Raw genomic sequence first — 22,941 nt, 5'->3', positions numbered from 1 at the left:
TCAAGTTGCCCATGCTATATTGCACATTTTAAAAACATTCTTTTATTCTAGCACACACAGTTTCTCTTTTTCAGGCATCTTTTTAAACATTGGTTCATGGGGAAAAAGTAATCATATAGGGAATTCTTGGTCATGTTAATATTTACCATTTAGCTATTTTGTCTGACACTATTCTAAATGATTTACAGACACAATATTGTTTTATTTTCCCAAGCACGTCATGATGTCTGCTTGTATTGATATCCTCATTTTATAGAAACTGGAGCCCAAGTGCCTTCAGCCTATAAACTTCAGAACAAGGATTTATACCCTGAGCTGTCTGGATTAAAATGCGTACTCTTTCCCACTGAATGATGTCAAAAGGTTAGGAGCCATGGCTCTACCTGGGGCCCAGGTGCTTGGGAACCCTTTATGGGCTGTTCTGCCCAGCACTTTGGAATGCAAACTCCCTTGAGCAAGCCCTTGTTGGCATAGTTTCACCAGTAGCCTGTCTTAGGTAGTTAGCGAATATTAAAATAGTCCTAATAATAAAATAGCACTTGGTCAACCGTGTAGCCCCCTTACTGAGGGGAGGAGGAGAATAGCTCACTTTCCCTGGAGGGCCTGAGAAAGATCAATTTACAGGCGTCAGCATGGGGTGTAACCCTTCTTCCTTCTCTCCATCTTGGCACTGGCACGTGCTTCTTGTGACCATCATCTCCCATTAGCCCACGGTCTGGGCAGAAACCATGAACAGGGCTCTTTTTCTCCCCCACCCCAAACACGCTCAGTCCTTTCACTGACCTCAGTCCTTTCACAGCTTCTGATTGGAGGCTGGTTGCTGCAGATAATGACCTCCAAGACCCCTCTGTGGGTTACAGCCTGTTTGTTAAGACACATGCAGCGGGGAGCAAGGAAAAGGAAAAGAGCAGTATTTTCAACATCCCCAGGAACCAGAAGCACAGAAGACTGGCAGCATTCCAGCCACCTGCATGGGCCCAGGGCTGGCAGCTTCCCATGTGTCCTTTCCAGACAGTCTGCTCGCTAAGATGAGGGATCTTCTTCAGTATGTTGCCTGCTTCTTTGCGTTTTTCTCCGCTGGGTTCTTGGTTGTGGCCACCTGGACAGATTGTTGGATGGTGAATGCAGATGACTCCCTGGAGGTAAGAAGTCAGTAGATTCTTTTACTGACCCAAGTCCATCCGACTTTTTCCTAAGCCCCCTGTTGCATTGCATTCTAGGACCAGTGATCGTAGTACTAGCCAAAGTGGATAGATTTATTCCTTACTTGCTACTTACTGAGTCTTTACATTATTAACTTATTTAATACACACAGCTCATCTATGGGGTAGGTATTGTTATCCCATTTTACAGATGAGATAACTGGATAACCCCCCTTTCTTCATAAAGGTAAACTCATACAAGCATAATTGTATAAGCTTTCCAGAAACACCTCTTCCACTGCTGTGTATACCCAATTGAATAACGTTCCAGTAACATCCTTCCTCTCAAATAGAAATTTGCTAATCTTGAATATAGCATTAAGGATAATGTGATAGACTTTCTTAAGAAACGAACATCTAAAAGTTGATCAAGTGATTAAACTCAAGTCATACCCAATTACTGTGTAATGGAAAAATCTCCTTTTAAGGAGTTTCCAAATAGGATAAAAAAATTCCATGTGAAACCAAATCTTTTCAGTGTGTCCCAAAGTGCAGGGGACAGATATGGAGTCAAGAAACCCTCTTTTGAAAATGAGTTGCTCTTGGGAACCTAACGTTCGTCCAAGAGATGAGTGAGCGGTTCATATCTAAAAATGTGATTGTTGTCACTAGAGAAGTTCTGAATGAAGTAATTTTGAAATTTAAATTTTTTTTCAGTGGCTATAAGAATCTGAAAGAGGTAAAAATCAATTTTTCAGAATCAGCAACTATTCATTAGCAAGGCCTCAAAAAGTGTAGGTAAGAAAAAGAAGCTATATCAGAAACTCGAATAAAGAATATATAGCAACCCACTATGTTCTCCTGTGTACATCCTGAAGAGAACAATTTACTCTAACAAATGCTATAACTTTATGAAGTTTAAGAAAGATACCCGAGGGCAAGTTTTTATATTTTTTTACTAATTTTATTTGTTAAACACTCAAGTTGGAGTTTCAGATGGAAAGTAATAATCTTTCTGTTTTTCTGTGTATTATTATGTTTCGGTTTTATTTTTTTCTTTCTTTTAAATTTCCTCTGACTCCTCCATGGCACTTCAAAGCCAATAGAGTTTTAAGTATTTCTTTAGCTAGAACTTGAAAATTATATTTCTGAAAATTGTAATAGAATTGAAATATTATAAAGGATGTCTGTTATATGTTAGTCCAGGGTGCATTATCTGACCATGCACATAACTGATGAATGAAATAAAAAACTGTCCTTTTAACAGTACTCAGAAAGTGCAGATAGAAACATTCTGCTACCATTAGCTTGCTAGAATATGGACTGTCAGTACTAGGTGATGAATACAAAAATATGCTGGACTTGAGCACATTTAAAATTACTTTTTAAAAAATATGCAAAATCATATCTAAAAACATTCTTAAAATATTTTCTAAATCAATTTGAAAATATTTCCCCTTAAGCTGATGGAACTGCTAACTTTACTTGATAAGAAATAAAAATTTTAAAAGGGTCAGACCTTGCTGAGATAGATTGGAAGTACTAGCACCTAAAGTGTCTCCTTGATTTCATCTCAGTACATACAAACAACTTGCCATCTGTTCTGTGCAAGAACACTTCTAGTGAAAATGAGTGGAACGAGCAGTCCAGTTTTCTCACCTCCAGTAAATCCTTGCGAACTTTGGACTATAGTTAGTAGTTCCTAGCTTTTTTCATATATCCTGTACCTGAAATGTATCATAATAAACACTCCCCAAGAAGACTTCCCATTATAAGAACTTTTAAAATTCTCTCCAGCAGTCTCTTTATTTGTCAATATTTTGTGGATCTCTCATAATAATTGCTACTTCATTTTGCAACATGTAAAGTCATAATATTATCCATAAACGTCAAGATATTATACTCACTGACACAATTATACTGTTCTCCCTCTTTGCTTCCTTCTCATGGATATATATACATATATAATTGGTCCATATAAACAACTCATTTTAAACAACTATTGGAAAAAAAAGTTGACATAATAAAAGTGCTTTAAAAAAAAAAAGCATAGCCATAGAAAATTTGAACAAAAAGGGATATAATGAATTTTTAACTTTGTTAATCTTTTATTGTGATGAAGACATCAAAATCGAAAAATGGATTCTATAGTTCAGGATAGCATAACAAACATGAAATATATGTCATGTAAAAGGTGCTCTGCTAATCCTACTAGGGGAGGCAAAGATAAAACAAGAGCAGGTCCTGCTTTTCATGAGTATACACTTAGACAGGAACAGAGATACCATGAAACTATAATAAAGGGCAGAGGCCAATTCGTATTGAGAAAGAAATGAAGTACCAAGGGAACAAAGAAGATAGGTGACTATTTCCTGTCAGGGACATTGAAGCAAGCCTCAGGGAGTAAAAGCCATTGAACAAAGCCTCAAAAAGATGCAAAGGATTTCAAAAAGTAGAAATGGCAGCAGAGGTCTTCCAAGAGAGGACAAATAGCAAAAATACAGAACAAATGTGAGTAACAGGGAGCAGATAAAGCTCAAATACCCCTTTGCCTTACCAGAGAATACTCAAAATACAACAAAATAGTATTTTTGTCTTATTTACACCTGCCCTGAAGAGAAAAGTTCTTTGAGTTAAGAAAAAGAATAGATGCATGTGTATGTATAACTGAATCACTGTGCTATATTTCTGAAACCAGCATAACACTGTTAATCAATGGTACTCCAATATAAAAAATAAATATAACATTAGGAAAAAAAATGCATGGGACTGTGTCGTGCACAGCCCCAAGTCAGGCAGCAGGGGTCCTGAGCCATAATGCTGCTCCTCCTTCATTCTTGGGTCACATGTGTCCTGGAAACACTACTGTGTGACAAGAACTTGGGTTTTGAGATTATTGTAGCCTGTGTTTGCATCTTAACTGTCTTCTACTGAGCAAGTCACAGCTCATGTTTTTGGCCCAGTTTCCTCAATTATAAACATGAAGTCAAATTCAGTTGTTTTAAGGTCCTTTTCAGTCTTATATTCTTCAACATCAGAACTCGTTGGCTATAACTCTGTCTAGAGACATGACTATGTCTTCCAGAGAGATGGCCAGCCTACACAGGAAGACCAATGGCATCTACAGCCTCCCTGGAAATTTCCACTAGGAAATCTAATGTTAATAGTCTTCATTTTTCTGTAGCTTCATATATTCTTTCTTATTGTTTCCCACTCTCCTTCCATCCTTATTTTTTTTTCTTTCTATTCTTCCTCCCTCCCCTCCTTTCTTTCTCTTTCTTCCTCCTCTCGTTTCATTCTCCCCTTATCGTTTTTCCTCTCTTTTAAAAATTATTTTATGCTCTACTTCCCTTTTCTTCTCTTTTTTTCTCCCCTACTCTTCTCCTTTGTCTCTTTATCCCTCTATTTGTGCTTCCTGTTTTTCTTTTCTATCATCTATCATTCCACGAATACTCTTTGATACCTATTGTCTACCTGATACTGTAGTGGGTACACATTACGAAAGAGGATGAGTCTTGGATCTTCCTTACATTTCTCCCAGCATATTGGGAGAGACAGAAAGAGCTGATAGACACAGTAAGCTATGGCCAGTGAGTGCTGATTACAGGTACCTCTGAGTGGCCAGCTCACTCAATCATGAGTAATAAGTGAAGGCTACCCAGAAGTATCCAATCCAGACTAGAGGAACAGGTGAAAGGGCCAGAAAAAGAAGAGAGTATTGCAAGCACAGGATATGATGTAGGCAGAGATCTAGGTATGAGAATGCTGTATGTTAATGGCTTCAGACATATTTCAGCATGGAAAGAGTTTCCAATGTAAGGAAAGAATATAGGTGCTGGATCATCAAAGGATTTGCATTCATGTAAAATATAATTCTAATATGAGGCTTTCCTTTATCTCAGTTGGTAAAGAATCCACCTGCAATGCAGGAAACCCAGGTTTGATTTCTGGGTTAGGAAGATCCCCTGGAGAAGGAAATGGCAACCCTTTCCAGTATTCTTGCTTGGGAAATCCCATGGACAGAGGAGGCTGGCAGGCTACAGTCCACAGGGTTGCAAGAGTCAGACACGACTGATCTAAACCACTACCATATATCTTATATTATAGATAAAAGTGGTTCACTCTAAGCAAACATATATATGTGTTTTAGAAAAATCTATCATTCTGGCTAATGTGGGGATTAGAAAGGGTAAAATGAATTACAGGGAGACCAATTAGGAAGCTTTTGCCATAGAACAGGAGGAAAACATTGATAATCTAAACTAGTGCGGCTGCTGCTGCTGCTAAGTCGCTTCAGTCATGTCCGACTCTGTGCGACCCCATAGACGGAAGCCCACCAGGCTCCCCTGCCCCTGGGATTCTCCAGGCAAGAACACTGGAGTGGGTTGCCATTTCCTTCTCCAATGCATGAAAGTGAAAAGTGAATAGGAAGTCGCTCAGTCGTGTCCGATTCTTAGTGACCCCATGGACTACAGCCTACCAGGCTCCTCCATCCATGGGATTTTCCAGGCAAGAGTACTAGAGTGGGGTGCCATTGCCTTCTCTGAACTAGTGCGGCACCAGGCATTAAGAGTTGTGAAGATATGGGAAGCTAAAGAACTTGAATTGGTGGGATTGATAATTGATTGCAAGGCTGATGCACAAGGAGAAGTAAAATTTGAAATCCACTTTCCTGTTTTGGAGCAATGAAAGGAAGGATGGAATCATTCACCTAGAGCTTAAATGGAGGAAAATTAATCTTTACGCAAAAGTTATTAAGCAGAAATGTTCCTACACCATGCCATTTCTTTTTCATTTAGGTTGTTGCACAGCACCCTGTGAGGGCCAGAGAGGTAATGCTTTGTAGTGTGGGTGTTTACAGGTTGAACCTGATGTTAGAAGGACCTAAGATGAAATCTCAACCTGCCAGGCAATAACTGTGTGAATTTAGACAAACGTTTAAGTTTTTGTAAAACCACATTTCCTCTCCTATAAAGGAAGAATAATGATATGCACATCATAATTGTCTTGTGAGGGTTAAATGAGCCTATGTATCTAAAGTATTTACCACAGAACCAGGCAAATATAAATCAGTCAATAAATGTTAGATGTATTATCATCTATTTGCAGTTTATTGCTTTGTTTTTGTTCTGGAGGAGGAGATGACATTTTGTAGAATGTTCACTGAAGGGAAAAATATGAGATTTAAGTTCTGTTCCTATTTTCTCTATTGATTCTCTTGGACAAATTGTGCTCATTTCTCTGAGCTGTTGGTTTTTCCATTTTAGTTCCTATGATTGTTCCCTTTTTGTGTAACTAGAAGAATAAGGCAGAGAATAAAGACAAAATAGCATAAGTATTATATTAAATGCATTTAAAAATTGTGAATTAATAACATTATTAATATGTTATTATATTATGTGTAATTCTTCGTTATCCATAGTGAAATTGAAAAGTAGCTTCTCTACAAAGTTACTGGTCTCTCAATTATCAAAAAAAAATGTTTTCACAATTTTTTTTTTTCATTTTTCAGTTCAACTTTTGTTATTTATTTACTGAGAAAATCTGCCATATACCAAGCAATGCTATGATTAAAATTTTATTAACACAAATGAAAGGTAATCCAGTTTGGATTCATTTTATCTTCAAAACCAGATTTTCCACTGGGATTTCCATTTGCATTAATGATGCTACAAGTCTTTCAGACATAAGACAATTTTCAGACATGAGACAAGCATTAATGATGCTACAGTTCTTTCAGATATAAAGTAAATATTTAAATTATCATAGCTAGCATATACTCTGATTATTTCTATACTAGTTGTACTTTCTAACTGATTTCCAATTCCTTCAGCAGACATTCGAGGCTACAAATACTCTTTAATTCGCCTCATTGTCTCCTACAGTTCTTAGCACCTCCTTCTAAATAATGGGACTTAGGAGGTATTTGTTAATATAAACCGAATGGGTACCTATTATGATACTTGACACACTTACTAAAAGAATGAATAAATAAATGAAATAAAATATGAAGTACTATTTGGAAATCTCACATTGAACAAGAAGTATCTCTGTAGAAAGATCATTATTTTTTCTTAGGCAAGACTTTTCATCTTGTTGCAATTTAAATTTTTCCAATATGTGGATCTGGTTCCTCTTTTTAATCAGATAACAATAAAGATCCAGTCCCCTGAGATGTATAATAAAATTAGTGAAGAGAGTATTCTCATCTAGAAAATATAGCTTTTCTTCCCAGTGCTTCAAATGGGGAAAGAAATGAAGAAAAGGAGAGATATAAAAGGAAATTAATATTTTATAATAATTCACTCAACATAAATTGTTATCTCTGTCACTGGATAGTAAACATTGCAAGATTAAGATACCATACTTTCAAAAGGAAAACATTCTAAAATGATTAAATATATGGGTTAAATTAAATAATAAATATTACAATGAAAATACTTATATAGTCCATATATGTAAATTAGATGATATTATCATGAAGACCACAGACATTATATTTTACCTAGTAAGTTTGCATTGTCCCATTCTTGTCATTTAAACCTTTAGCTAGTGCTTCACAGCTAAGTAAGCAGAGTTAGCCAAACGTATTTTAGCAAATAAATTCATGGTATGTAAATGGACTAGAAGGGAAAGATGACATTTATTAAGTTTATTTTAATCTTGCTTCCTCATCCTTATAAATACCTCTCTTGTGTTCTTTTAGGCCCTAGAATAGTAAGAAAAAGAAAATAAAATATAAAAATTAAAAGTTCAGAACTCTAGTATAAAAAAATTCAAAAGCCATTTTTGCTCAAAGTGAAAATGTTTCATGTTTTAGAAAATATTGTTTACTCTAGTATTATTAAAACTTTTGCATTTTAATAAATATATTCAAGTAAGTACTGGAAGCCAGTAAGTTGCATCTTCAACATTGCAGTACTCTAGTGTGAGGTTGGCAAAGTGGTGTGAAACTATAAGTTTCTATTTTATGGTGGTTTTTAAAAGAATATATCTTCATGACTTATCCCAGTTTTCTTTTGGCTAGTGCATTATTCTTCCTATATTTTATATTTACACATAAATCCCAATGCATATGCATTTATAACATAATGCATAGTGAAAAAGAAAAATCTTGTTTGATAGTGGTCAGCCAAGAATAAATATTTACTAACTTGCTGTGTATAATTACTACATATGAAAAATGTGAATTAAAGTATTTTAAGTTTCTCTCTTCTCAAAAGATGTATAAAATATATAGAGGCAAGACACACACACAAAACTGTAGTAAAAAGACAATGTAGGCAAAATTGTGTGTTGCTGCTTATAACATAGAGTGATGAGAGAAGAGAAACTGGCAAAGACTAGGATAGAGACGCCTTAATGGGAAACTGCTAAAGAGTTTAGAATAAGAAATCCCAGGATTAAGGAATTAATTTTTGCCATTATATACTCAACTTCCCTGGTGGCTCAGACAGTAAAGCATCTGTCAATGCAGGAGACCTGGGTTCGATCCCTGAGTCGGGAAGATCCCCTGGAGAAGGAAATGGCAATCCACTCCAGTACTATTGCCTGGAAAATCCTATGGACAGAGGAGCCTGGTAGGCTACAGTCCATGGGGTCGCAAAGAGTCAGACACGACTGAGCGACTTCACTTTCACTTTCATACTCAACTGGAAGAGAGATTATCAATCTGGTTTCCTTAAGCCTTGTCTATGTGGTATCCTGTTCATCCTTACCACCATGGTAAATACTTTCCAGAGTCAATTGAGTAGATAGGGTCCAGGCTGACATCTAATCAGCATAAACTCCTAGTCTCAGTAATAGTTCTTAGACTCCTGGATTTGACTATACTACTCTTCCAGTCAAGCTGAAAGGACATATTAAACATCAGTTGTACATCTAGTGTATCAGTAACCATTTTCCATGGCAAATTTGAAATGAGAGTTAATGTATATGGATTAGAAAAAAACTGACAAATATTTTCTCTCAGTAAACCTCTACTGAGCATCTATTATACACTGAGAAGCAGGGGTTGTAAGCTCCTTAAAGCAAGGTGCCATGCCTATCTTGGTCATTGCTGTATCCTCAGCATTAGCTGGTTGACTGACATGGGATGGACATTGAATGAATGAACATAGTCTGAAAGACAGACTTGGGAGACTGCTGCACATAAATGCATATGAAAAGATAATGCAACATTATAAATGCTATAGAAATATGGACAGGTTGCTGTAGGATCCAAGAAGACATTAACTCCAGCTGGAGAGACTGGAAGAATCTCATGGAAGAAGACATACTTTTGAGGCAAGTTATCAATGATAGGCAGAAATTTGAAGAACCACTCAGTTCTTGCTAATTGTTGCTACATGGAACTAGGAATTCCAGGTGGCCAGATTGGCCAGAAGTCTGTACTCTTATAAAATCTTTATGTTTTACTGTTGGCAAATAATAAATATTAAGAAATTTATGCTGGCTTCATATTTGTGTCTTGTACTTTTACTGTCACACCTTGGGTAAACTGACTTCTCCTCACTTCAGGATCAATAAATATTCATTGAAATGATATAAAAATTCATCATAATCAGTACTGCCCTAGTGGTCCCATGGATAAGGCTCTGCACTTCTAACACAGAGATCATGGATTCGATCCTTGACCAAGGACCTAGACCCCACATGTTGTAACAAGGATCAAGGATGTGTCACAGCCAAATAAATAAATAATAAAAATAAAAACCCTTTAAAAATAAAATTAAAAAGTGAAAAACAAACCAGGGAAAACATTATTTACAGAAAATGAAATGCTTTCTTTTTGCAATCGCCCTCTATGTTGTTTATCAGCCTAACTTTATGGAAGCTTTCAATGGCTAAGTCAAAGATCTCTCTTGGTAAATGTCAAATTGCACTTGAAAATATATGGGTTATTTTCAAATATCTTTGATATTGATTTCTATCATAATTCCACAGTAATAAGAGAACAGGTTCTGTTATGATTTCAATGCCTTTAAACCATGAAATTTTTGCACCTTGTTTTACATCCTCAGATACATTCCAGTGTCTCCTAGCTTGCAGTCTATGGGAACTTGAATAGAGTTTGTATCTTACTGTTGTGTGAAAATTGTATAAATCTTAATTATGTTTAATTGGTTTACAGTGCTTTTCAGGTCTACTGTACCCTTCTACCTCTCTGTACATTCATTCTGTTAATTTTTTAATTTGATATTGAAACTCCAACTAAAAATCTTAATTTATCTACTTAAAAGATAATGGTAGTATATAGTGGAACTACATGTAACCTTGTTCTGTATTTTCCAAGTCTTCTGTAAATGTGTTATCATACTTTTATAATTAAAAAAATAAAAATTGAAATAAATAAAAAATAAAAATTACTGAAGTTTTATTTTATATGTTGTCTATTAATATATGGATCACATGTTAAGAGGACAAAGCTTAAATTTGGAATTGTCCATTTTGGACAACACTGTGAGATAAAATTATAGTTAATGTTGTTTTTGTCCTTTCAGTTCAGTTCAGTTGCTCAGTTGTGTCCAACTCTTTGCGACCCCATGAATTGCAGCATGCCAGGCCTCCCTGTCCATCACCAACTCCCGGAGTTTCCTCAAACTCATGTCCATCGAGTCAGTGATGCCATCCAGCCATCTCATCCTCTGTCGTCCCCATCTCCTCCTGCCGCCAATCCCTCCCAGTGTCAGGGTCTTTCCCAATGTGTCAACTCTTCACATGAGGTGGCCAAAGTACTGGAGTTTCAGCTTTAGCATCATTCCTTCCAAAGAACATCCAGGGCTGATCTCCTTTAGAATGGACTGGTTGGATCTCCTTGCAGTCCAAGGGACTCTCAAGAGTCTTCTCCAACACCACAGTTTTGCCCTTTAAGAAATAGTAACCATAATATTTTAAGCATCAGTCTGCTTTGCAAGAACCTTTTCTTAAAACTTTAAGGATTATAGAGTTGCTTGCTTTCCTCAGAGGGTAAAGAATCTGCCTGCAATGCAGGAGACCCAGGGTCAATCCCTGGGTTGGTAAGAGCCCCTGGAGAATGGAACAGCAACCCACTCCAGTAGTCTTGCCTGGAGAATTCTATGGACAGAGGAGCCTTGCAGGTTACAGTCCAGGGGGTTGCAAAGAGTCAGACACAACTGAGCGACTAACATTTTCACTTACCTTTGTGGCGTTTAGAGAGTTCTTAATAAGCCATTATACAACAGAAGGATAAGTGAAGACTCTAAATTTTAGGCAAGGAGGGCTTTCCTAAATGTGATAAATAACCTACAATCTTTTAACCTTGTTTTTTGTGCACAAAGGCACCTTTAAGGGTGTCTCCAGTAAGTGCTATATTAACACAGAAGTTTAGTTAATTACAGCCACTATTCTCACGTACCTTGACTGAGTGTGAATACCAAACAATCTAATATTGTGCCCTAGAGCATTAATACCTAATGAAATTGGATTCCTTGTTTCCCCTAATGAGCTCATTGCTTTTCTAAATACGGTTATTGCAGGTAAATGATCAATAGCCTTGAAAAATGACACCACTACTGGATTATTTGGGCAAGAAAAAAATACTTTTTAGCTTAAAATAAGTATCCTGAAATATATATCTCATCTCATTTTCTAAATAACCTCACATAGAATGACTAAATTAGATTTCATTAGTTCATTTTAGTAGCTAAGTTAGCAGGAAATTGGAGATTATTAGTCAATCTCTGATTATTAGAATAGTGACTTCAGGTCCACATAACCTACTTCAAGTTGGAATGAACTAGATCCAGTGTGTTTCTGTTCATTGAGACTCCACCGAGTAAAAGGCTATGAGAAGGCTTTTTTTTTTTTTTTTCTGTTGTATTATAATAGTTTAGTACAAATCATCTCTACTATATCCATTTCCCCAGGCCGCCATAGCACATTACCACAATTTGTTGACTTAACACAAGAGAAATATACTCTTGCAGTTCCGGAGACCAGAAGTTTGAAGTCAGAGTGTTGGGAGGGCTGCACTGCCTCTGAAGGCTCTTAGAAGAGAATGAATGCATTCCTCGCCTCTTTTAGCTTCTGATGACCTTTCAGCTTCAGTGACGTGAGGCTGCGTCACTCTGAGGTCCGCCTCAGTGGTCACATGACCTCCTTCTCTTCTTTCTGTCTCTCCTCTGCATTTATCTTCTTTTTTTTTTTTTTCAAAATTTAAACTTTTTATTTTGTATTGGAATATAGCCAATTAACAATATTTGATAGTTTGAGGTGAAGAGGGAAGGTACTCCGCCACACATATACATGTATCCTTTTTCCTCCAAACCATCCTCCCATCCAGGCTGGCACATAACATTGAGTAGAGTTCCATATGCTATAAAATAGGTCCTTGTTGGTTACTCATTTTGAACATAGCAGCGTGTACATATATGTGTCTCTTATAAGAACACTTGTCACTAGATTTAGGGCAACCCTGGTAATTGAAGATGATTTCCTTATCTCAAAACTCTTAATTTAACTACATATGCAAAGTTCCTTTTTCCAAATAAGGTCCCATTCACAGGTTTTGGGCATTAGAACATGGTCAAATTTGGGGGCAGGGGTTGCCATTCAACCAATTACATCTACTTTTATAACTTTCATATGGTTCATTAGTAATGCTGAACTTAGTCACTACTCAGGTTATTATGATGTTTAAGTACTTTACAAATTTTATCATTTATTGAGCAAATCACTTGTATTATGTATGTTTTATAATTTTTAATTCTTATAGTCACTCTAGCATTAGTTCCTTTATAAAGACAAGAAGTTTGAGGCTCAAAAAGGTAAGATCTTGCTCAAAGAAACAACACAAGTAATGGGTGTCAATTTAAAGTCTGTTTTATCAGTTATAGTTTAAATTTTATGTGTATATAACTTTGGGCTTCCCTGGTGGCTCAAGCAGTAAAGAGTCCACCTGCAACGCAGAAGACCCAGGTTTGATCCCTGGGTCAGGAAGATGCCCTGGAGAAGGAAATGACAAGTCACTTCAGTATTCTTGCCTGGAGAATTCCATGGACAGAGGAGCCTGGCAGGCAACAGTCCATGGAGTCACAGATTCAGACAACTTAGCAACTAACACTTTGATTTTTCATATAACTTTGTATGTTTGAATCCTCCTTCAGAAACTGATATATTAGATTTCATAAGATGAATTTTCTGTATTAAATTTTTAGTCTCTGTGGTGTCTCAGATCGGATGTGTGTACTAAGTCACTTCAGTAAAGAGTCTGCCTGCAGTGTGGGAGATCCAGGTTCAATCCCTGTGTCAGGAAGATCCCCTGGAGAAGGAAATGGCAACCCACTCCAGTATTCTTGCCTGAAGAATCCCATATATGGAGGAGCCTAGCAGGTTACAGTCCATGGGGTTGCAAAGAGTCGGACACGACTGAGGGTCTTCACTTTCAGCCAGCAGTAAAGTCTTATTTGCTGCACAAAACAACTTCAAAGCAGAACATGGGGCAGGGAGTTTCATAGTACAGTTATCCTCTGATATAATTTTCTTTTGCAAATAAAAATGTGCTATATTCCTTTCTTCTCCACATCAGTTATAATCTCCCTGGTTTTCATTTCTCTTCCCACTCTGCTCTGTTATTTATTCTTTCTTTAAGAAAAACTTTAAGCTTTCATTTTCCAAGATAATTTTTGGTTAAATCTTACTAAACTATTCCCAGATTGCCAAAATAATGTGAATCTGTAATTAAATCAGAATAAGCAATCATATTAGCTCTGTTCCATATGCAACAGTTCTGTCAAGAATACTTGAAAACATTTCCTGTTGGCATGTTTATAATTCTAGGAAATCTATTTTGACTTACAGCTTATAAAGTATGAGAAGTTTCAGGACACTGCTACCTTTTAGCTTTAAAGTGGATATTTAGAATCATCTGTACAACATTTCTAAGTAGTAGTGGTTTACAACTGTCAGGTTTATGAAATTAATGTTCAGTTTGTTTATATCCACATCATAGCTTAAGCATTTGTAGTCTGTCAGTGGAGCAAGGGTGAAGTTGTGTGGTCTTTATATTTCATTTATTGTTGTCTTCATGTATAACTTTCTTTGACCATTATTTTAAATTTATGAATTTCATGTATAATAACATGTTTCTTCAAGGGATTGATCTTCAAGATGAAAAAAAAATGAATGTACTTTCCTAATAGAATCAAGATGCCAACAGTGATCATCTATTGTTATATCGATTTTTTTTTTTTTTATGAGAAAATGTCAGCATAGCAAAATGAAAGGATTTGATGATGGAACCAACCATAGGCATCTGAATGTGTTTAATTCTGATTTTATCCATCTTCAGCATGACTTATTCCCCCTCCACTCCCAAATCGGGAAATAAGCTTACTTTCTGTTGAGAAAAATCTTTATTGTTAGTGCTTAAGAGAAAATACTCTAGAATGTATGGTGTTTGTTGTCAATGAAATGCAGATCACCCTTGTAAGCACTGGTCTCATAACAGCTAAGTTCTTCCTTTGATCAAGGTAAACTGAAGTGTGTCTGCCTGGCTGTTTCACATGTTGTCTTCTCTGACATTTAGGTGAGCACAAAATGCCGAGGCCTCTGGTGGGAGTGTGTCACAAATGCTTTTGATGGAATTCGCACCTGTGATGAGTATGATTCTATACTTGCTGAGCACTCCTGTACGTATGCCTTACACATCCCTCCTTGTCAGGGCAGGAAGACCAAAGGAAATTGAACACAGGTTTCCATGATGTGTTTTTGTCTTCTACTATACTATAGTAAGGTTCTGTTCAGTTCTAAATGTTTTGATTAAAATTTTAGTTTATTATTTCTGAAATGTGAATTGAAGCATTTTTAGCATATTTAATCTTTTCCCATATACTTATAAATTCCTTTAGGGTAAAATTGTTACCTTATTCAGCTCTGCTCTCCCACAAACAGTCTGTTGTAGTGCCTTATACACAGTAGGCTCATACTTAAAAAAATGAAATTAATTCTTTAAGGGCAGTGGTTTTTATGATTAGAATTGATAGGTTGGATGAAAAGATTTCAGAGAAGTCTTTTAGCAATGACTTAGGTCAGATAGAAAGTTTACAATATTTCAGTGAATAATTTGCTAAGAGAGAGAGAAGGTCGAGGCAGAGGGGCAGAGACAGAGACAGAAGAACAGATAGGGAGACAAAGAGATAAGCAAAGAGACACAGACTGTGGGATCAGGGAATGAAAAAAAATTCAGATAGGTGACACATTATTAACAGATATAAAAAGCCAGTTCCTTCATCTTCTCTACCTTTAGCTTTAATTAGGTGTTAACAAGGCCCTTGTTTCTATGAATAGAGACTTCACAGATTGAAAAGCCTTATTACTGATTTCTCTCCACTCTTCTCCGTACTATTTATTTATTTATTTAGAACATCAAATTGTGCTAAGTACTGGTGCAGTCATTAAAGCAAATTTGTTTTAGTCTCTTTCAAATAAACTGATGGGTGGTGGTACAACATGGCAACTTCTTTTCTCAAGATAAATGAAAAGTCAACCCTTAGAATGTGACTTTTCCCCGGACAGCTATTTCAGTCCAGGGAAAAGCACTTAAAAGGAGTTGTGCTCTAAAAAAAGCATTCTCTGCCATTTAGGATTTGAGGGCCTGGAATACTTTTTAACATAATTCATAAGGCTTTTATTTCATTTTTTTGGTTAAAAAAAAAAAAACCTTTTATGTTTTTTCTTTTTCCTTGCACTAACCTAGTTCTACATAGAAAGAAGCACAATTTGGTCAATAGGAATGAACATTTTTGTTCGTGTGAACACTAGGTTATTCTAGAAATTCAGGGCTAGGCTTAGAGCTGAGAAGAACAGAAAGATACAATATTTCCAACTTTTAAAATATTGTTATGTACATTTATGCAAGAAGACAATAAAATCATTCATAGGATTTGAATGATCTCATACTACACAGAGAAAGCCACTGTACTTTAAAATGGTCTTGTATCTTTTGCCTATACTATTTCACATTTTCTTATTGATATATTTTTATCTATTACTTTTAAACAATATCCTAAACAATCTCTTAATATTCTTTAAAAATTCTACCATATGCTTAAAGACAAAAGAGATAAAAATGTGTTCTAAGAAACTAATGAACTGTGTCCTCTAAGTTAAGATGTTACCTATAAGAGCGTAGGATTTTATTTTTAGTCTTTGATATGTTTTATACAATCACAATTAGATCACCTTTCTCATTGCTCTTGTCTACTTAGGGTATTTAGACTCAGATGCATTTTTTAGGACTCTGTTGATACTGTTAGTCTGAGTCCATCTCATCCCTTCAAATCAGAATATTTAATATTCTGGTAGCCAAATCCAAGACAATCTCCAAAAGGAGATTCCTGACTGGCCAGCATTAGCAACCTACTTAGAGAGCTGCCTTCTTGAAACTGGACTAGCTATATGGTCCTTGGATGGCATCATAGGAGTGAGTCTTCAAGTTCCACGGAGCATCTGAATCACACTTGGTACGGGAGTCTAGGTCAGACAGGGGAGGACCAGGGCCCACAATGATTCCAGGGCACTCTATCCAGATGACAATCCTGGCCCTGTTGACCTAAGTTTCAAAGGGGACTTACAAAACTTCAAGGGAAATACTCCAGAGTGTGGGACCACTTGTTTTGGGGTGCTGAACAGGAGGCTTACTTGTGTATACCCATTTGAGGATCAAGGAGATCTGTCAAAATATAAAAACTATCAACCTAACAAGTTACATATTTTTCTCTTTCTTCAATTTTGAAAAAAAAATGAACCTCAGATTTGGCCTAAATTTGAGTCAAATTTTTAAAAATATCGTCACTTTTTGATATCTTAAATTTTCACCTATTAAGGTACAGATTGATTTTATGCATTGATTTCCTTTCTTAGAAGGATTATGAAAATATTTTATATTTGAAATGAGGAAGATTTCTACAGGCAGTCTATAACTAAGTAGGTCCTAAAGTGGTCTCATCATTGGGGAAAAAATTATTTCAGTAAAATGAAACCCCAAATCACTAGGAAAATAAAACATAATTACTGTAATATCAAAGCAATAAATTTTATTACTCCTCTCCACTAGCCAGCTAAAATACCAATAGTTCTGACTTCAGATAATTAATCCTCCATTAGTGGTAACATTATCCTAGTTTTAATTTAGTATCACTGGGACTCACAATTGAGGACACTTTCACAGTTGACGTTCCCATTACAGATGACTGCTACTATTCCACTTCTATTTCCCTGATCTTCTCTTTCCTAGACTTTCTGCCAAATATTCTCATTGGTGAGGGCTTTAAAATATGTGCAGTTGACAATGCAAGGTGGATAGATTAATGCACAGTGTTGGCCAAGAGGGGTCACAACATAAAGGAATTAAAAGAAAATACGATTCTGGCTTCCAGAAATAGTCTACTTAGTAACAGAAGTTCCTTCTCCTTCTAAAGATCTGCCGATGGCTCCCACCTGAATTGGCATGAGACATCTTGAAGTATTTTATTCTTCTCCTCTATATCAAATTTTAACCAATTATTTACATTTTTTCAATAGAAATTCAAATAAATATAGTGATTAATTACTTACTGAATATTTATTGGGTATCTTTGGAAGAAGAAATACTCTACTTTCAATATAGCTTTCAGCTAATACTTGTGAACAAGACTCATTCCAAAACAGGAGGCAAAAAGAGAAATAGTTATTTAGTCTCTGCCATATGCCAGGCATTTTGCTAAGAGGACAACAGGATCATAATAAGCAGTGCTTAAACAAATAATGTTTGTTTAAACAATTAATGTCAGTAGTCTTATAATACTTTTGAATTTTATAAAAAAATTAAATAAGAGTATTTATTTTCAAGTTCATGCACATTTAAAGTGTGATTGTATTCACTGGGCATGTGTTGATGTATGCAGTTGCCTTTTTTCCTTTGGTGCACCTCTATGTATTAACATGTCTCCTTCCTCTGATTATGCTGAAACCACATGCTCTGATCTTCTAGTGAAGCTCGTGGTAACTCGGGCGCTGATGATTACTGCAGATATTCTAGCTGGATTTGGATTTATTACCCTGCTCCTTGGACTTGACTGTGTGAAATTCCTCCCTGACGAGCCATACATCAAAGTCCGCATCAGCTTTGTTGCTGGAACCACATTACTAATAGCAGGTACTGGTCTGGACTAGTGATGGGGATAAAGATACTTGATTAAGGTTTTGGGATGAAGAAGGGTGTTGTTCTGAAGGAGTTCATTTTAGGATCATATGTGACTTGCTTTTCTAGAATGAAGGAATAAGGAGCACATCCACCAACCCTGCTTTCCTTAGTTTTGTAATCAGATATTAATCTTTGGCTAATACCCCACTCAAGGTTTTTGATGTCCTCAAACAATTTTTAACCACTTAAAAAGTATATAAAGCTTTAAATTTTTTAAAACTTTTTTGGTTATTATTCTTGAAGTTAAATCCTAAAGTAAGCCCCAAGCTGCCACCACCTTGCCTGTACACATCCTCACCAATCCTTTGCAATGACCTAAGTTGTATCAAGTTCTTTATTAGACTTTTCTCATGTGCCAACTCATATGATCATATCTGTAACAATAAACAAGTATGAACTTATCTTCACTTAAGCAGAGAATAAGTGGATTTCTGAAGACATAAATCAAGCAAGACAAAAAAACAATAAATCAAGATGCACTTTATATGGGGTTTATTAGTGAAACAGCAAAATTGATATTTTCCTGAGGTCAGCCATTAATTTCAATTTAGTCAACCTAAATAAAACACAGTGTCTTTCTTGGATCATAATGCAAATTGGGAGGAAGTGCACTATGAAAAAACCAAAATGTAGGAAGATTGAAAACTGATGAGTTTACCCTCCAGAGTGAAAACCATCTTCTTTTTTGGTAGCAGCAAACAGTCACCAAAGCAAATTTAAGTGGGAACCTGACTGGGACGTGTAGGGTAAATTGATGAGAATTTTAAAACTAAAAATACTTGGAGATATGTATATATGTGTAATGTGGGACTTTATGCCAGTTAACTCCTTTTCTTGGTCTGCAAATTAGCATAAAGACTCAGCAATAGTATCCATTCTTAATTGTTGCTGTAAAGATCCCAAAGTGGGCAGAGTAAGCTCATAGCAGAAAGTCTCACCCATCACATGGTCAAAAATGGGACCTCCCTGATATTTTCACACAAGGCCCTAAGGATCCTTAGATTGCACTAAAAAGTCACAATAATTTATTAGTTTTTTTTCTTTTCAAAATATCCATTCCCATATCCAGCTTAGTGAAAACATAAACCTTTTGTATATAACAATGTACACTATTTGGTAAATTTAAACATCATTAATGCTATGCAATTTTGTTCTAGAATTCTTTTTAAGACATCACTAATCTACTCTATTTTTCATAAAATATCAAAACTAAATTTAAATAAAAATGTCAATGAAGAAAATTCCTGCAGGAATGGCTAAAAAGATGACTGAATTAAATCACCCAAGATGACCAAAGCATTGGAATTATCATTTGAAATTAGTATGATACATATACATATATATATATGTATATATATAAAATCTGTTTTAAGTTCCAAAAAAAATAGAATTTTCATGCTAAACCTATATGTTGCAGTATTACAGAAAAGATGTAGTAATTTATGTCCTGTATTCTAAAGGTTACTATGTGTTCACGATCAGGTCCTTCTTAAACTTGTTGCATTAAATAATTGTGAAAAGAATGCAATGAAATTGTGACTTAAATGGAAATCACAGACTTACTAGGAAAAAAGGTGAGAGTTTCTTGGGGGCTTACAGATTTCAGAAACACTATTTTCATGTAAGTTTTTGTTCTACAACTGCCCATGATATTTTCTTCCATCTGAGCCCTGACTTGCAATTTATACCTGTAATTTGTACATGTGAATGGACCTACTTGCATCATTTCAAACCAGTCAATTTTCAGAAAGACAAATCTGTGAGGATTAAATTTTATTTGAAATAAACAAAATTCTTAGTCTATTTTTTCACAGTGGGTGTGGTAGATAAATTTTCAATTTCTACTTCAGTTATTTGTTTTTAACCCCAAAGCACTAAAATTACAGGTGCTGATTATGTAGTTGACGTAACTTCAATCATGGGTCTGGGTGGTGGGTCAGGGGAGTCCTAGACTACTCTTAAATACAGCATGATAGAATATTCTTAAATACAATACAATAGAATAACTTAATCTTCTTGGATTTATATTTGGAAAAGACATGACTTATTTTTAGCAATTTCTGTTTCTTTCAGGTGCCCCAGGAATAATTGGCTCTGTTTGGTATGCCGTTGATGTTTATGTAGAACGTTCTTCTCTGGTTTTGCACAATATATTTCTTGGCATCCAATATAAATTTGGTTGGTCCTGTTGGCTTGGAATGGCTGGTTCTTTGGGTTGTTTTTTGGCTGGTGCTATCCTCACATGCTGCTTATACCTCTTGAAAGGTAAGGACAAAATAAAACAGCACACCCCCTTGCCTCCAGTGCTATTTTTCCCACCCTAATGGAAACACATCTCACCAGCCCGAAGTAATATTGATAACTTGATACTTATCTATTACCATTAGAAATTTCTACTGTTCAAGGACAACTGATTTGTAATACTAGAACCTTACTATCCAGTTAGTGATATATTTGTTGAAAAGGAGGGGGGGGAAGCAGATACAATTGTGTCCAATATCCAAATAGATATTGATTATTTCAATGTGTCATTATCTTATACATCTCATTTCACACAACTGACTAAATTTGTATCTAGAGTTAAACAGAGAAGTAGATGCAGAGTCAAATCAAATGTATCCTTGTTGTCAAAGAATGCAATGTGTTACTATTAGGTTACTAAAATGTCACTGAAATAAAACTAGGAAATTTCTCTTCTCATAAAAAAAAATAAAAGGAAATTACTTGGCTGAATTTTAAATCTAAAAACAACTTTCAGGTTGAAACTCTTAGATTTTCTTCTAGGGTTCTTAGATGATTCCTTCTTAAAATATTTATATTCTTGCCTCTTTGAGAGAAGAATATATAATTACATTTTCCCGAAAGTTTACTGAGCCATAATTATTTTTATATCGCTACGTTTATCTCTTCCAAACAGATGTTGGACCTGAGAGGAGCTATCCTTATTCCACAAGGAAAGCCTATTCAACCACAGCTGTTTCCATGCCCCGGTCACATGTGATCCCTCGAACACAGACTGCCAAAATGTATGCTGTCGACACCAGGGTGTAAAATGACATGTGTCAGTCTGTATATATATGTTGTTTAACTAATCAGTGAGTTCAAATTAACCAAATAGCAGGCCTATCCAGGAACAGACATCTAGGCCTCAAGTCCAACTAAATTAATTGCTCAGCTTACTCAAAAAATTAGTCTCCTGTATGGGGCTGGTGCACTGGGACGACCCAGAGGGATGGTATGGGGAGGGAAGAGGGAGGAGGGTTCAGGATGGGGAACACATGTATACCTGTGGTGGATTCATTTTGATATTTGGCAAAACTAATACAATTATGTAAAATTTAAAAATAAAATAAAAAAAAATTAGTCTCCTATTGCTTCTCCTTCTCAATTATTACTTTCTTCCGCATTCTTTTACCATCGCTCTCTCTCTCTCTCTCTCACACACACACACACACACACACTTCCCCTGTATTTGATGATAAGGTTGCTGGGATACAAAAACGTTTGCTGTGATTTCTATATTGCTGCTAGAGATAGTGACATGGTGGTATTAAAATGAAGTGACTCTTTTTAAGAATGGACAGAAACTTTCAAAGGAGGCCAGAGATTCTAATCTTTGAAGGGACTGACAAGCTCTTAGCTCTTTCCCTGGTTTTTGGCTCACTTTTTGTATTCTCCACTGAGTGAGTTATTTGATAACTCTGAAGAAGATGATTTTTCCAAATTCAAACCAGTATATCAAAGCTTACCATTGCTCTGATTCTGTTAAAATAGAAAAAGAAAAGAACAGCTCTATGTACCAGCCACTGGTGGGAGTTAAAGATAAAAAATGCCCTCGCTATGCTCTAAATGTCAAAAGCAAATGCTGAATTAATACCAAATTAATATCAGAGTCAGTGCTGACTTTCTTCCTCATTAAGAACATAAGAGATCTGTGTATTATTTTATCACTACTCCAAGTTTTCTTGTATATTGTAAAACATTAAACCACAGCAGTTAATAGCTAAACCAGGGAGTTCACTTAGTATTGATTGATTGGACATCTCAATGCCTTTCAGGAATGTGCCATATTAGAATTCACTGATTTGGGTGTCCTCTCACCACTGGATTCTCAGTGCCCAGCAAAATAGCCAACATATAATAAAATGTAATACATATTTTTTTGCCTGAAAGCAATAAAGCCTCACAATTCTCTACTGTAAAAAAGTCAATTTTCCTCACAAAATATGTGCTTTTTGAAAAAATAGAGTTATATACACATTTAAAGAAATCAATGAAAGATTGCTAATGGATTTTATTCATATACATAATATAACCATTCTTCAATTTTTAAACTGAAGAGTTTTTTTAAAGCTATAAAATTTTACCTTAGTTTTTCTGTTTCCTTGAAAGTCACATGAATAGCATTAATAGTCATGCAGTACCTTAACAGATTATAAAACCAAACCGAAAATTAGTTCTCTGGAAAATGGAAATACAGTTGTGAATTTCTGAAGCCCTCAAAAGAAGTGTTTCCAATTTTAAAAGCTAAATAATGTAAAAATGGGATAATAGCATCATGTTCATATATCCTTGAAAATGATGTTCATACTT

General features: G+C 35.6%; 1 protein-coding gene across 1 annotated transcript; it reads left to right on the top strand.

The window, feature by feature from the left end:
- Positions 1 to 971: 971 nt before the first annotated feature.
- Positions 972 to 21,399, top strand: CLDN16 (claudin 16). Its single transcript, XM_055570307.1, has 5 exons — positions 972 to 1,142; positions 14,692 to 14,794; positions 18,136 to 18,300; positions 20,422 to 20,613; positions 21,266 to 21,399. The coding sequence occupies exons 1-5, from the start codon at positions 972 to 974 to the stop codon at positions 21,397 to 21,399; spliced, it is 765 nt and encodes a 254-aa protein (XP_055426282.1).
- Positions 21,400 to 22,941: the final 1,542 nt, after the last annotated feature.

The sequence above is a fragment of the Bubalus kerabau genome, chromosome 2 (genome assembly GCF_029407905.1).
Source record: "Bubalus kerabau isolate K-KA32 ecotype Philippines breed swamp buffalo chromosome 2, PCC_UOA_SB_1v2, whole genome shotgun sequence".
NCBI classification, from domain to species: Eukaryota; Metazoa; Chordata; class Mammalia; order Artiodactyla; family Bovidae; genus Bubalus; species Bubalus kerabau.
The sequence above is the reverse complement of the archived record's forward strand: the minus strand, read 5'-3'. Positions and strand labels throughout refer to the sequence as shown.